The 12,251-nt window shown below is 45.4% G+C and overlaps 1 protein-coding gene across 1 annotated transcript; it reads left to right on the top strand.

Annotated features, from left to right (window-relative positions):
* Positions 1–627: 627 nt before the first annotated feature.
* Positions 628–3,672, top strand: LOC136438760 (forkhead box protein L1-like). Its single transcript, XM_066433679.1, has one exon. The coding sequence runs from the start codon at positions 1,387–1,389 to the stop codon at positions 2,626–2,628; it is 1,242 nt and encodes a 413-aa protein (XP_066289776.1). The 5' UTR covers positions 628–1,386; the 3' UTR covers positions 2,629–3,672.
* The last annotated feature ends 8,579 nt before the right edge of the window (positions 3,673–12,251 follow it).

Genomic DNA, 12,251 nt, shown 5'->3' with positions numbered 1-12,251 from the left:
CGTCATAAGAAGTATTTCTGTCGTGAAGGCTGTTTAAGATTTCCCAAGACATTGATGATAGCCGCGTTTCCTCGATAGACGTTTTTTATGGACACTAAAAGTTGTGTATAAACGTCGCTACGGGCAGAAGACTTGCACATGTCGCGCAGTGCTGACGGCGCGGGACAGATTTATGTTCTAGTTGATACTTCTTGTCGTTCTGGACTCCAAACTGCGGGTGAAAGGCGCAACCCTGTGCCCTGCCACCGCACCCTGCTACCGCCCGGCCGTGTACTGTAACCTCGCCGACAAGTGTCCTGAACCAGTTCTGTCGTGCTACGGTTTTATACTTCTTCAACGATGCACAACTTGACACTGTTTTTGTAAGACGCTGGTTACATGGTAGCGAAATGCAAACCTCGGCATTCGGGCAGCGCGGGCGTTTGTGTCTGTAACTGCCAGTGGTGTGTGGCGAGCGAAAATATATACGGATTCGGGCTGCTGAAAGTCTGGGCTATACATTACCCACATCTCTTCCTTTCAGCGGGTATTCCCAAGACCCTGAGGACCGGAGTGTTGGCAAAATCCTCAAAAATCTGTTTCCAAACATGAAAAGGCCAGCGCTGACGAGTTAAAAGGGCACCTGTTCAGCTTCACCTGATCCACCGATACCTGTAACATGGCCTGTCCTTCGGACCGCTTCGCTGTTGCTACAATATGGGTTTTGTCCGCGGACTCGGACACTGGATACATGTAATGTATATAAGGGTTAACAAATGCGCCGTGCTCTCCCCGCATCGCATTCCGTCCGTCACTTCACAAGACCAAATAGTGTCACTATACAGTAAACCCACCGATTAATTCTTCGCCAGCTAACCGACGCACTATTTAAAATGGAGTATCTCTGTTTATCGTAATGGGTGGCCGGGCTTCCTTAGCCGAAATTCCAAATAAACAAGGGCGGGCTTCTCGCTGGGTGGGCGGCATAATCGTTGTTTGGGTGCCCCGCAAATAAACTGTTCCGTGTGTATGACTGCTCTGATTGGGTGCTCTGACGTCGTCGTGTTGAAACGCCGTGGTGACCCCGGCCACTCGGAGGGGTTGTGGGTGGCCGCCTCTCAAAGCCTGATGGTCCTGTCGGCATTTATTTTGCTCTCGAAAAGTCAACTCATCCCTAGGTACAAAAACAACAATCGACAATTTTTAAAACAAAGTATGACTAGTGGGTAACAAGACAAACAAGCCCCGCCAGTCGCCCTCGGGGTGTATTTGAGGGAAGGACGTGTCCCGCGAGGCACACTCACTGTCCTGTCTCGACGGAGGAAGGTCGTCCCGGAGCGTCCTACCCGTGATCTACTGTCAGCTGCACCGCCTTCACTCACCGCCCTCTCTGAACTTGTCACCGCCATGGCCGCCCTTGGGAGCCTCTACACACGTTACGGTGACCCGTACGGCTACAGACCCGGCCCGACCTACTTCTTCACCTCGGCGTCGGCGGCCGACTCGTCCCCCTACCCCGTGGGGGCGTCCCCCTACCCACACGGGCTGTACGGAGAGGTGGAGAGACCGGAGCGGCACCAGAAGCCGCCCTACTCCTACATAGCGCTGATCGCCATGGCCATCCGCTCCAGCCCGGACCAGAAGATCACCCTAAACGGCATCTACCAGTGGATCATGGACCGGTTCCCGTACTATCACGACAACAAGCAGGGATGGCAGAACTCCATCCGACACAACCTGTCTCTGAACGACTGTTTCGTCAAGGTGCCGCGGGAGAAGGGCAAGCCGGGGAAGGGCAATTATTGGACTCTGAATCAGGACTGCGAAGAGATGTTTGAAAACGGAAACTACAGGAGAAGGAAGAGGAAACCGAAGACGCCTTACAAACCGGCTGAGGGTCCGACTGACAGCAAAGACGACGTTTCGGACTCCTCAGCCAAAAGGTCCGCAGACGACAATTATGCGGCAAACACCGAGGTCACAGAAGACGGGGACGACCTAGGGCAAGGCGGACCAAACGCAGACTCCACACATACAAACGATAACGATTCATCAACAGAAGCAGACGATGACCGCGTATCGGCCTCCCCGCCATGGTCTGGTGTGTCGGAAACCGAGAGAAAGTCTTCTTCCGCTCGACGAACGCCTGTAGAACTCAGAGCCACGACGACATCGCCCCGACAGTCAAGCCCAGCGTCGTCCGAACCCGGACTCTTCAGTATAGAAAGACTGTTAGCTCCCGACAACAGGACCAAACCGACACCGGTCAGCAGATATCATTTGTCCGGAGAACGAGTCAACCCCAGCCCGAGAACCTCGCCAGCTAGCCTCGGGACGTCGTCAGGGTCTGCCGTGAACATTCTCCGGAGTAACATAGTCCTGCACGCCGCCAGGACACCGACTCGTCTGATGAACTCTCCTCGGCACATCCCAGCCATCCCTCCGCCGGCTTTAGCTCCCATCCCCGGTATGACCCCGTCCCATTCCACCCCTTCTCTGTACCCCACATTCCCTCCCCTCCGCTACCCCCACCTCCCCTCCCATCCGTACCCAGCCCTCCCCCTCCCCAGCTTCCCCGTCCCCCTGTCGTCTTGGACATTCACAGAAGCCGACGTTAAGACCAAGAAGACTGTTCTTCTCGGTTACTAAATCTTGCAATTCCGTTGTGTAATATATGTATAACGTTATTCCATATCCTACCTATTGTTTAAAATTTTGATAGAAGGCGACGTCGTCCTATTTTTGTCAGAAAGGACTATGTTTAGCCAGCAATATTTATAGAACAAACTCGATGTGACAAAATGGTTATTTCAACACGAATTAGTGTACTAGACTGTTTCAAAGGTGCGGTTGTTGGAAGGCGGTCCGATTATTATGTTTCCCCGCCTAAGGTATGGAGAGAGGTTGTCTTAAGGTTGTAATCCTTGCGTTAAGGCAACCCAGGGAGTTTAGAAACTGTGGCGAGTCTCTTTAGCAATAATATTTTCAGTACTTTCGTCTATGTGTGAGGTCAGAGTAGGGCAGCCAAAACCTGATTGACGTGTAGAAAATTTGCTGAGAAATCGTCCAGAATTGTTTCTTCAAATATTCCTTACGGGGTCAGGACTTCCAACAACCGCACTAGTTTGAGACTGGCGAAGCTAGATATTTCACAGTACCTGCGATAAAGACTACGGGTGTAAAGTGGACGTGTAAATTGTTGTGGTGAGAGGAGGTTATATATGAGCGGTGCGTGGTGAAGGTCAGGGGCCTCTGGTCTATGTCAGCCCCGGTGTATTTATTGTCACTTGTCAGCCGCCACAAAACGGATAGCTAAAGTAAAAACCAAGTGTTGAAATGTTCAAATTAGTCTCGTAATTTCTCCTCACGGTGACGGTAGCCCGATTAAAGGCAGCACATTTTTTGTATATGTTGTACAGCACTGACAGAGTATATATGTATATATATATGCTTATCTCGTATATCTAGAAATGAAGAAGCCCATATTGTGTTTCTCGCTGCAGGGCTGATCTAACCTGTGTTTTTATCCAAACAAATGGTGAGCCACTGTTTTTGTTCCACTGGGCTCTTAGCATACTTAAGCCGCGGCACAATGCCTACAATTTATATAAGCCGTTTACATATGCATGGCACCCGCCAAACACTCCTGTTAACAACTACTCACAGAGAAAATAAAGTCGGAGAAATGTTGAAGTGAGAGTCAGTCGTCGTTACATTTTTGGTATGGTTTAGCTGGACACTGAAGTAAACATGGTACGTGACAGGCCGTCTGCACGTAGGATGTGGTATGGCAAGGTATTTTCGGGATGTCATTTTCTAGTCTGGTCACAGGGACGCATATTAAAGTATCGTCCCGTACAACACCACGCATGTAAAAAGGTCTTTCAGACCCTGGCAGTGCCTAGTGGCAGATATGGCAGCAAGTTTACTTGCTGTTTCAGTAGCAGGGTATATTTTTACAGGGAGGGGTTGCTAGTCCTCCCCCCTTAATTCCTCGAACGAGGGACCCACATATTTACGTCCATTCCGAATGACGGGGGCAGCCCCAACCGAAATGTCATGGCCCAGGATTGAACCTGGGTCTCCCAGTTAGCAACTAATTGTTGCCCGGAACTCAACTCAGTGAGGCTGCTACCAGTTGAGCTATAGGGACATCACTATTATATAACGTAGCTTGTATTATATAGATAAACATTTAGGTGTATGGAGAGACTGAATATTCTGCAGAATGCAGGTTTCGCAAGGAAGTAGCCTTATAAAACAGGTAGTTCTAAGAATAAAACAGGTATTTCTAAGAGCACACTGAATATGATAGGCACAAGGTGGATCGTCGCCATTTGAGATGGTCGGCGGCCTTACAAACAAACTTTTAAAGCGTTTTGTAGTTAGAGAAAAACCACAGTGGTCTAGCGAGCACAGAGATAGAGAACTATTGACGTATCAACACCTGCGTTTGAAGTGACCGCCTCGGAAGAGAACTATCCTACATCTAAGTGGTGCAACTGTTCTGATGGCTGAACAAATGGCCAGGCTAGCCTGTTCTTTTGAAACTGCCGGGTCTACAGTTACTGTTCTGTTTGAAGACGAAGCTTGTATGTACACCGCTCTTTGATGTTGTTGTTTCTTAACGACACCGACAGTTGTGATAGGAAGGTGTGACGTATAAGCTATACGGCTGTGTACGCCTGGTGGTGTTCTTTTAGCCAGAAAACCTCCGTGTTCGAGAATTGTGACGCTGTGACAGAACCAACCGCCGACAAGGATCTAAGGCAGCCTTTTCCGTAATAAAATCGCACCAGATCCTTAATGAAGAAAGGGACAGGTTAGGTCTCACATCACACCTTCGCGAGCACACCTGGTTAAACGTCCTTTCGAATCCATCCGGTACTTGGGAGATGTCAATTCCACGGACAGTCGTGGCGCCATGGTGTCTTTGGAATGACCTCTTGGACAAAATGGACCTTTATGTAACTGTTTCATAAAGGGAAAAAACTGTTTTGGAGAGACATTTCAAGGTTTTCCCGATATCATCTCACAAATTGCCTAGACTAGAACGAAAATCAATGGACACCGGACAAGACTACTTTTAGGATGTCTCAATCCCCTTATCTTATTCTTAAAATGAAAAATGGTAAAATGTTGGAGCGTTTAGAAATCAAACAGGTGTCTCCGTAAATAACACAAAGTGGCATGTGTCAGCAACCTACCGTAAAAACTTAACGGATATCAGAGTTGACAAGACTTAGGCGTTGAGAAGAATTGTCTTGGCACAGATAGTGGTAATACAACTGCATAGGATCCTGAAGCCTTTGCAATGTCAGTTCACATCATACTTATGCTTCACTGCACACTAGAAAACCGTACAACCGTATGCTACTCGTACACACCTCACCTGATCTAAGTGATATTCAATTTTAGAAATATTGTAAACTTTCTCCTATAAAAAGAAGAGGAGAAAGATAGCCTACATCAAAGCGCCGGACTTACATTCAATTCTAAAACACAACCACTCTTTTTAGTCCAGCATCTCCGTTTGCCTGAGCGAGCGCCACACACGAGCTTTCACGGTTGAACTTCCACACTTTACCGAGACTTTGAAGCGCACAGGCCGCGTTTATTGTTTCGAAAATGCTGCCTTTTAGGGTTAAATAAAAATCGAAATCTGGGGATGTAGTTGGCTAAGTCCACGGCTCTAGGTGGGTAGCGTAGATTGGGGCTACTGAGCTCGGTGGATCACGACTTCACAGGCGGGCCCGCCATCGGCAAGTTCTTGGGCACGCAGTGAGCGTCTCGGAGCTTGAACGCCTTCAAAGGAGATCCGCTTCATTTGTAAGGCTATTTGGAAGGGATTGTCGGGGAGATAGCGCGCAAATCTAGCAGATATGTCCCGACTGCGCCGTCTCCGTAATGTCCGGATGTTTCCTAAGACATCGCCTCCGGACAGGGACGTGAGGATGCATCACTAATAGACTACTTAAACACACACCTTCTTCATCATCAATCTTTTGATAAGGGCCCGGTCGTACGATCGTCGTACGATAGCAGACTGAATGCATTCTCGGGGTAGTCGTGTATGTGTGCTGTAAAACTCAGCTGTCTTGTTAAGGAAAAGGCTGTCTTATCAGATACTTGTCGGTGGTTGTTCTGTCACAGCTTGTTTAAAACGTCTACAAAATCAACATCCTACGACGACCCACGACAATGCGACCGCGCCGCAAGGATAAACAGCCAAACACAAAGACAAGCGAACAGTCAACAGTAACGAGTAACAACTCTTACAAATCATAAATATACCATATCAGACATACGGTATTGCAAGATGATAGATTAGGCGTATTTAAATTGTCAGGTGTTTTCTCACAGTGAATCAATTGCCTTAATCCCATTTTTTTCGGTAAACAAACAGCATCCGAATTAACTCTCGCACATCATTGAGTCTTCAGTTGTGACGTGATGCGCTCAGACGGCTGACACTTATTGTGTCTAACATTATGGATACCTGCTCTGGATATCGTTCAAACGTTTACACTGTTTTTAATGCAAACAACCTGTTAATGATTTAAACTTTATATTATTTTTCTCAGTTTATTGTCAGTGTGTTTTACAAGTATTGTTTTTGCTATAGACTTTGATGAAGTGAGCAATTGTTAAATGTTATGTTTTATGTAAGTTTACTGTGTCTATGTCAATCAATGTATTTGTCTAGTTTAAGCAGTAGTGTCATTTGTTTCGGGGGAGGGGGGCTTTCAGAGCTAAAAGAAACAGTACCATATATAGCATCTCCCTCCATTTGTAGCTAGAGGAAGCCAAGTTTCCCTCTTTCTAAAGAGTTTGTGTTTACGTCAATTGTAGCGATCTCTGAGTCAACATCACAGGTAGAACAAAAATAAACAGGCGGGAACCCGAGACCGAGAGTTGCGGAGAGCGCCGGCGGTGGGGTGACCCGTCAGTCCCCGGGGTCAGCCCGGGAGGCGTGTCGGGGGAGGGAGGGGGACCACCCCGACATGGGGGGTAAACAAGAAGGGAAGGTGGTCTTGAGGTTGAAGTTGTTGACTGATAAAAGGAATCTGAAGGTTTGAATCTCTGGCAGGCCCCAGTGTTGTGTCCTTGGGAAAGGCACCTAACATCACTCGGCTCAGGTGACAATGAGTACCTAACTTCGGTTAGGGACGTCCTCTCGGACGCAAAGCCGGAGGCCCTGTGTTTTAGAGAGTCACACCTCGAGCATCTTGAATAAGCCAAAACAATTACAGTATTCAAAAGAGTAGGAGTCCTTCCCGGTGTGAGTGGTTTAAACCTTACAGCCTGGTCTCCGGGTCGACATCTTGAAAAGGTGATACATGTAGTGACCTGTTATTTCACTCCTTCCACAAACGTGGTATATCTGAACAAAAAGTTTGAAAAGAAGAAAAAAAACTAGTAAACAAGGATATTATATGTACAATGTCCTCGAAGTGAATAGGTCGGTATATAAACGAATACTACACTAGAGGGAAGACCCCCCCCCCCCCTCTGTGCACACAAAAGGCATGAAAAGGTATGGACAAAAAAGGCAAGAGGGAAAAAAGTACAGAATTGTTGTTCCCAAAACAAAATTACCCCCATCCTTTCTTGCTGATTCCCTTAGAGGCTACTTCTACTTGTTTCTACATTGTTAGTCCTGAAGAACACAAAGGTAGGACTCCTGGTAGCCCGTGAGATTCTGAGATGGGCCCGCAGACAGGATCAGAGCGATGTGCGGACAATGAGGAGCGGGCTTACATGGCTGGGGATCCACCGATCAACAATGCAGCGATAAGACTTCGCGTAATCTGTTTGAAAAAAAACCCACAAACTTATACTTTCTTTTCTTTTTCTTTTCTTTTGTACTTCTGTATGGTTTACCCATCGCAGAAATTGCGTTAAGTTTAATCATGTTTCTTTTCTCTCTTTATTTCTTTATTTTCTATTTGGGTTCTTCACATTGTGAAAGGGAGGGCAAAACAGGTGCCTAAGCACCTTTACAAGTTGCCCTCCCATACAATTAAATATTGATATCAACTGTTACAATATATGAACTTAGCATACAAATGTACACTCTCTTCGTTTCCTACCTGAATTTTTGCCCCCAGACTGGCTCATGATCAGGGCGCGATGTGCGGACAAAGGAGCGGGCTTACAGAGCTGGAGATCCACCGATAACAACCGCGATATGGGCTTCGTGCGGAAATTGGCAACAAAGTACACAAAAGACCCTCTTATAGAGAGATTTAAAGTTCTACCTGGAAAGCGTTATCTCGTGTGAGGTGTGGGAGAATTTAGGAGATGGAGAGATATCGCAGAGTATATCTATGAACGTACTAGTATCATTTTATTGCTTTGACTATAATGTTATATGTTGATATTCGGCATGCCAGACTTTATTTCTGCGTCTGATAGACAAGCAACAAAATCTCCGAAATGTGTCGCTTAAGTAGATACCAGAGTTTACATCTTCAAGTTTCTAGAATGGACACTAGCTGTTTTGTAAAAACATAGAATATCCTGATACTAGTAAAAGTCTTACTCTCCAAGCAGAGGTTAGGCTCCGGTTGTCTTGGACGTCTTCTTATGCGCTTCGTCGACCTTTCTACGTCAGTTTTCAATTGAGTTTAGACAAAAATACGTTCCAAGAGAAATTGACAAAATAGAGAGGCCGACAAAACGCATAAAAAGACGTCCAAAACAAGTCGGAGTCTAACCTCTGCTTGGAGAGTAAAGTCATCTAAGCATGTTTATTGTAGCCTTCCTTATCCAGACATCTTTTTACGTGTTTATTTCAACAGCTTGTGAAATGAGATTGAAAAATAACGACGCTTCTAAGCTATCTTCGTTATCTTGTACTCAATAAATCATGATCTCATTGGAATGGATTGGAAAGATTAGTGCCGCAAGGAGGGCCAAATCCTCCGACACATTGTACAACAACTCCTCCCAACTACCTGCTCCACAATCCGGTCTGTAGTGTTGTTGTCTCAGTTGACACCACTGTACATAGAGGATTAGTCGCTATACTGCACTCAGCTCATGAGAACGCCTGTTGTAACATCGGACAAAATACAACAAAAGAAATTCCGTATTTGGGTTCAAAATAGGCGCTGTTTTTCCAGCGGAAAGCCAGCGTGTCCGTGTGAGTATCTCTCTGACCATAGCGGGGTTAGAAGCGCTGATGGACAAACAATTGTCACATACTTTTGCTTTTCTTTTGAAGTATACGATATAGAACAATGCCGTGAGCAGATTTTGCGTAAACTGTTTGTAAGAAAACCTCACAACCTTAAACTTTATTTTCTTTTTTCTTTTGTATTTCTGTATCGTTTACCCATCACAGAAATTGCGTTAAGTTTAGCCATGTTTCTTTTTTCTTCATTTCCTACCTTTACTTTTGCCCATAAACCATCTCTTCATTCCGTGCGAGTTTTCAGTGTTTGCGATCTAATCCCTCTCTGACGTCATCAAAACAAGGAGCTAAAACTTGTGGTGTTGACACAACAAGGTAGAGAAGATGCTTCCGAGGTCCGGAGGTGAAGAGACCGATGAAATACGTGCACACATCTCATGCGGAAAGTCTACTTTCAATGGAGGGGAAATGTCACAAATGTGTCGTTGTTTTCTAAAGGACCTACAGGTCACGGGGCAGAGTTAGTACGCCCCCCTCCCCACACCAACATGTCCTTTTTTCTTACCGAGTTGTGTCATTTGGCACAATACTTACGGTTATATGTATGAAAAAATGCATACGTGAAAAATCATGATGCAGATATGCTTAAAGAGTTTCTATTCTAAAGTTTGAAATATACAGTGTGCCCTGCTTTGTATTACATCTATCGTGTAATGGTAGGTATGTAAATGTTGTTTCAGAGAATCGCAAGAATAGTGCAGCGCTATCCTTTCTATTTCGACATCATTCAACTTTTGTGGTTTACATATACATTACATGTACTCTGTATTGCTGTTGCTACAGCGTTCGCAAAACAAGCATAGTCCTCTTAAAACTATTCAAAACATAACAACCATTGAAAATACACATTGTTTAGATCTCATCTATATCTGTGTATATTATTTGAATTTCAAAATATTGTACTACAATGTATTTGATTCTATAGTCATTGCCTACTGCGTAATTGATAGAATTGCTCAAATCTTAAATCAAAGTTGATCCAAATATTGGCCTTTTACCAGGTTAGTCGATTCTGACTTCGTCTATGTCCAAGAGATGGTACCATCATGGGAGATTTTTTCGTACATTTAGTGTTCGTCGGACGTCAGCCGAGATTTTCATTGAAAAATACGGTCGACGCTTGGGCGATTTTGAAATTCGGCGAGCTTCGGGCGATCTACAAATTCGGCCGACGCTCGCATGAATTGTTACGCCGGCTTTAGGACAGTCGTGCGTGTGCCGTACAAAATTGAAGGCTGTCTTAGATCCTTGTCGGTGGTTGGTTCTGTTACAGCCTGCTTGAAAACTGCTCGACATTAAAATCGTAGGACGACCTACGACGAATGTGACCGAGCCCCAAGGCACAGACAATTCTGCAGTCATTCAATAAGACCAGCCCTGTTTCAGCCTCACAAAGAATTGCAATCTACCGAAGGTGTTGGTTGGGGTCTTGGGGATGTCCTGATATAGCACATCTGGCAACAGCCTCAGAGTTGAGCTCCTGGTTCAAATTAGTTGCTAACTGAGAGACCCCGTTTCAATCCTGGGTCAGGACATTTTGGTTGGGACTGCACTCGTCTTTCGGAAGGGACGTAAAATGGGGGTTCCGTGTTTGAGGAGGTGCCTTGAGCACGTTTTAAGGGGAAGGGCTAGCAACCCCTGAGCCTCCCTGTAAAAAAATACCCTGCTACTGAAACAGCCAGGGAACTTGCTGCCATATGTGCCACTAGGCAACACAAGGGTCAGAATGAACGAACGATCGAACGAACGAAAAGTATCGGTTTGTCAAAACACTTTGTTGTGCATCAGACCACATCTACTCACGTCAACAAATGTCCAAGAATGAGTCCAGAGATCAAAATAACCTTTCTTACGTTAATGAGTGAAACTCTAGATCGCTCCACTCCTGTCGCACCTCCTCAACAGGTGGTTTGAAAACAAACAGATTTGGTGTTTTGTGTTTTGACGAACAGATTAGGAATAGAGAGGTTAGTGTGGGAAAGTCTGGATGCGGTTTCCGCTTTTGGACTTTTGCGGAAAGAGTTTTGTTTAAGAAAAAGATCACGAGAGAAAAAAGAGAAGCAATTTCTGCTCTCCGTATTTTCGTTACAAAGGTCCGTCTAGTAGAAAACAGAATGCCACACAAGTCGAAACCGACACAAACCCAAAGTAACTAGATCTCAAACAGGAACATTTGCAAAATGAGGCAGCTTTTAAGTGAATCGAGGTGTTAATTTGATGACCAGATTTAACTATGGCAAAACGTAAACCCACCTGTTAACGGGTTAACGCGATCGTTCTGAATTCATTTCAACTTGTTTTAAACTTAGTGATTTAAACCATCACATTTACTGAGAAACACATCAGTGAGTCGTCATAACACATGTAAATAACTAATTTCTAGGTAATGTAATAGGTATTTCGCATGACAAAAAAGTTTGTCTTATTTTTTCCGTGAAAACGCGCACTGCAGTTTTCGCGTAAAGAAGATGATGCACAAAATACCATTTAGTCAGAATGTTAACTCATTCTATAGAGCAATACCTGGGTAAACACCGTTTTGTAACAGTCTTTCAGGTGAGCATATATCGCATGTAGTCTGTTTGTCTGCCCTCGCCTTAGCCCGGGTTTGTTTTCAGACCGGCTAGGAGTTCAAGATGGCAGCGCGCGACAACCTGTTTGCCCCACGCTTCGCTTCCCGGCTAAAGGCCAGACACTCACTGTTGAATAAAACATATGGGATCGCCTCACAAACAATCACAACAAGCCGCGCAGAGTTTCCTTTGTAAGACGAACGCTCTGAAACAGTTTTCTTTCTTTCAACCCTAGGTTGAACGGCGCGGTGTGGATTTCTCTACCCGCCCGCATAGAGGTGACCAGGAGGGTTTTTGTCCCAGGTGTTTTTGTAGTGTAGCTTTGCGGGAAGGGTCACTCAAGAGGTCTGCCGGCTTTGTTCTCGGCGAGGGACAAGCGTTAGTCTGTTTTGCTACACTTTATGGTCATGCTTTAGAAAACAGACACAAGTGTTCCCTCTAAACATATCCAGCGAACCAATGTAAGGAACAGAGCTCCCCACAAAACTTTAAGGAGATGA

This window comes from Branchiostoma lanceolatum, chromosome 7 (assembly GCF_035083965.1).
Source record: "Branchiostoma lanceolatum isolate klBraLanc5 chromosome 7, klBraLanc5.hap2, whole genome shotgun sequence".
Lineage (NCBI taxonomy): Eukaryota > Metazoa > Chordata > Leptocardii > Amphioxiformes > Branchiostomatidae > Branchiostoma > Branchiostoma lanceolatum.
This window is presented reverse-complemented; position numbering and strand designations above follow the sequence as displayed.

Coding starts and splice junctions, on each gene's coding strand:
- LOC136438760 (XM_066433679.1), top strand. CDS start 1,387: ATGGCCGCCCTTGGGAGCCTCTACACACGTTACGGTGACCCGTACGGC.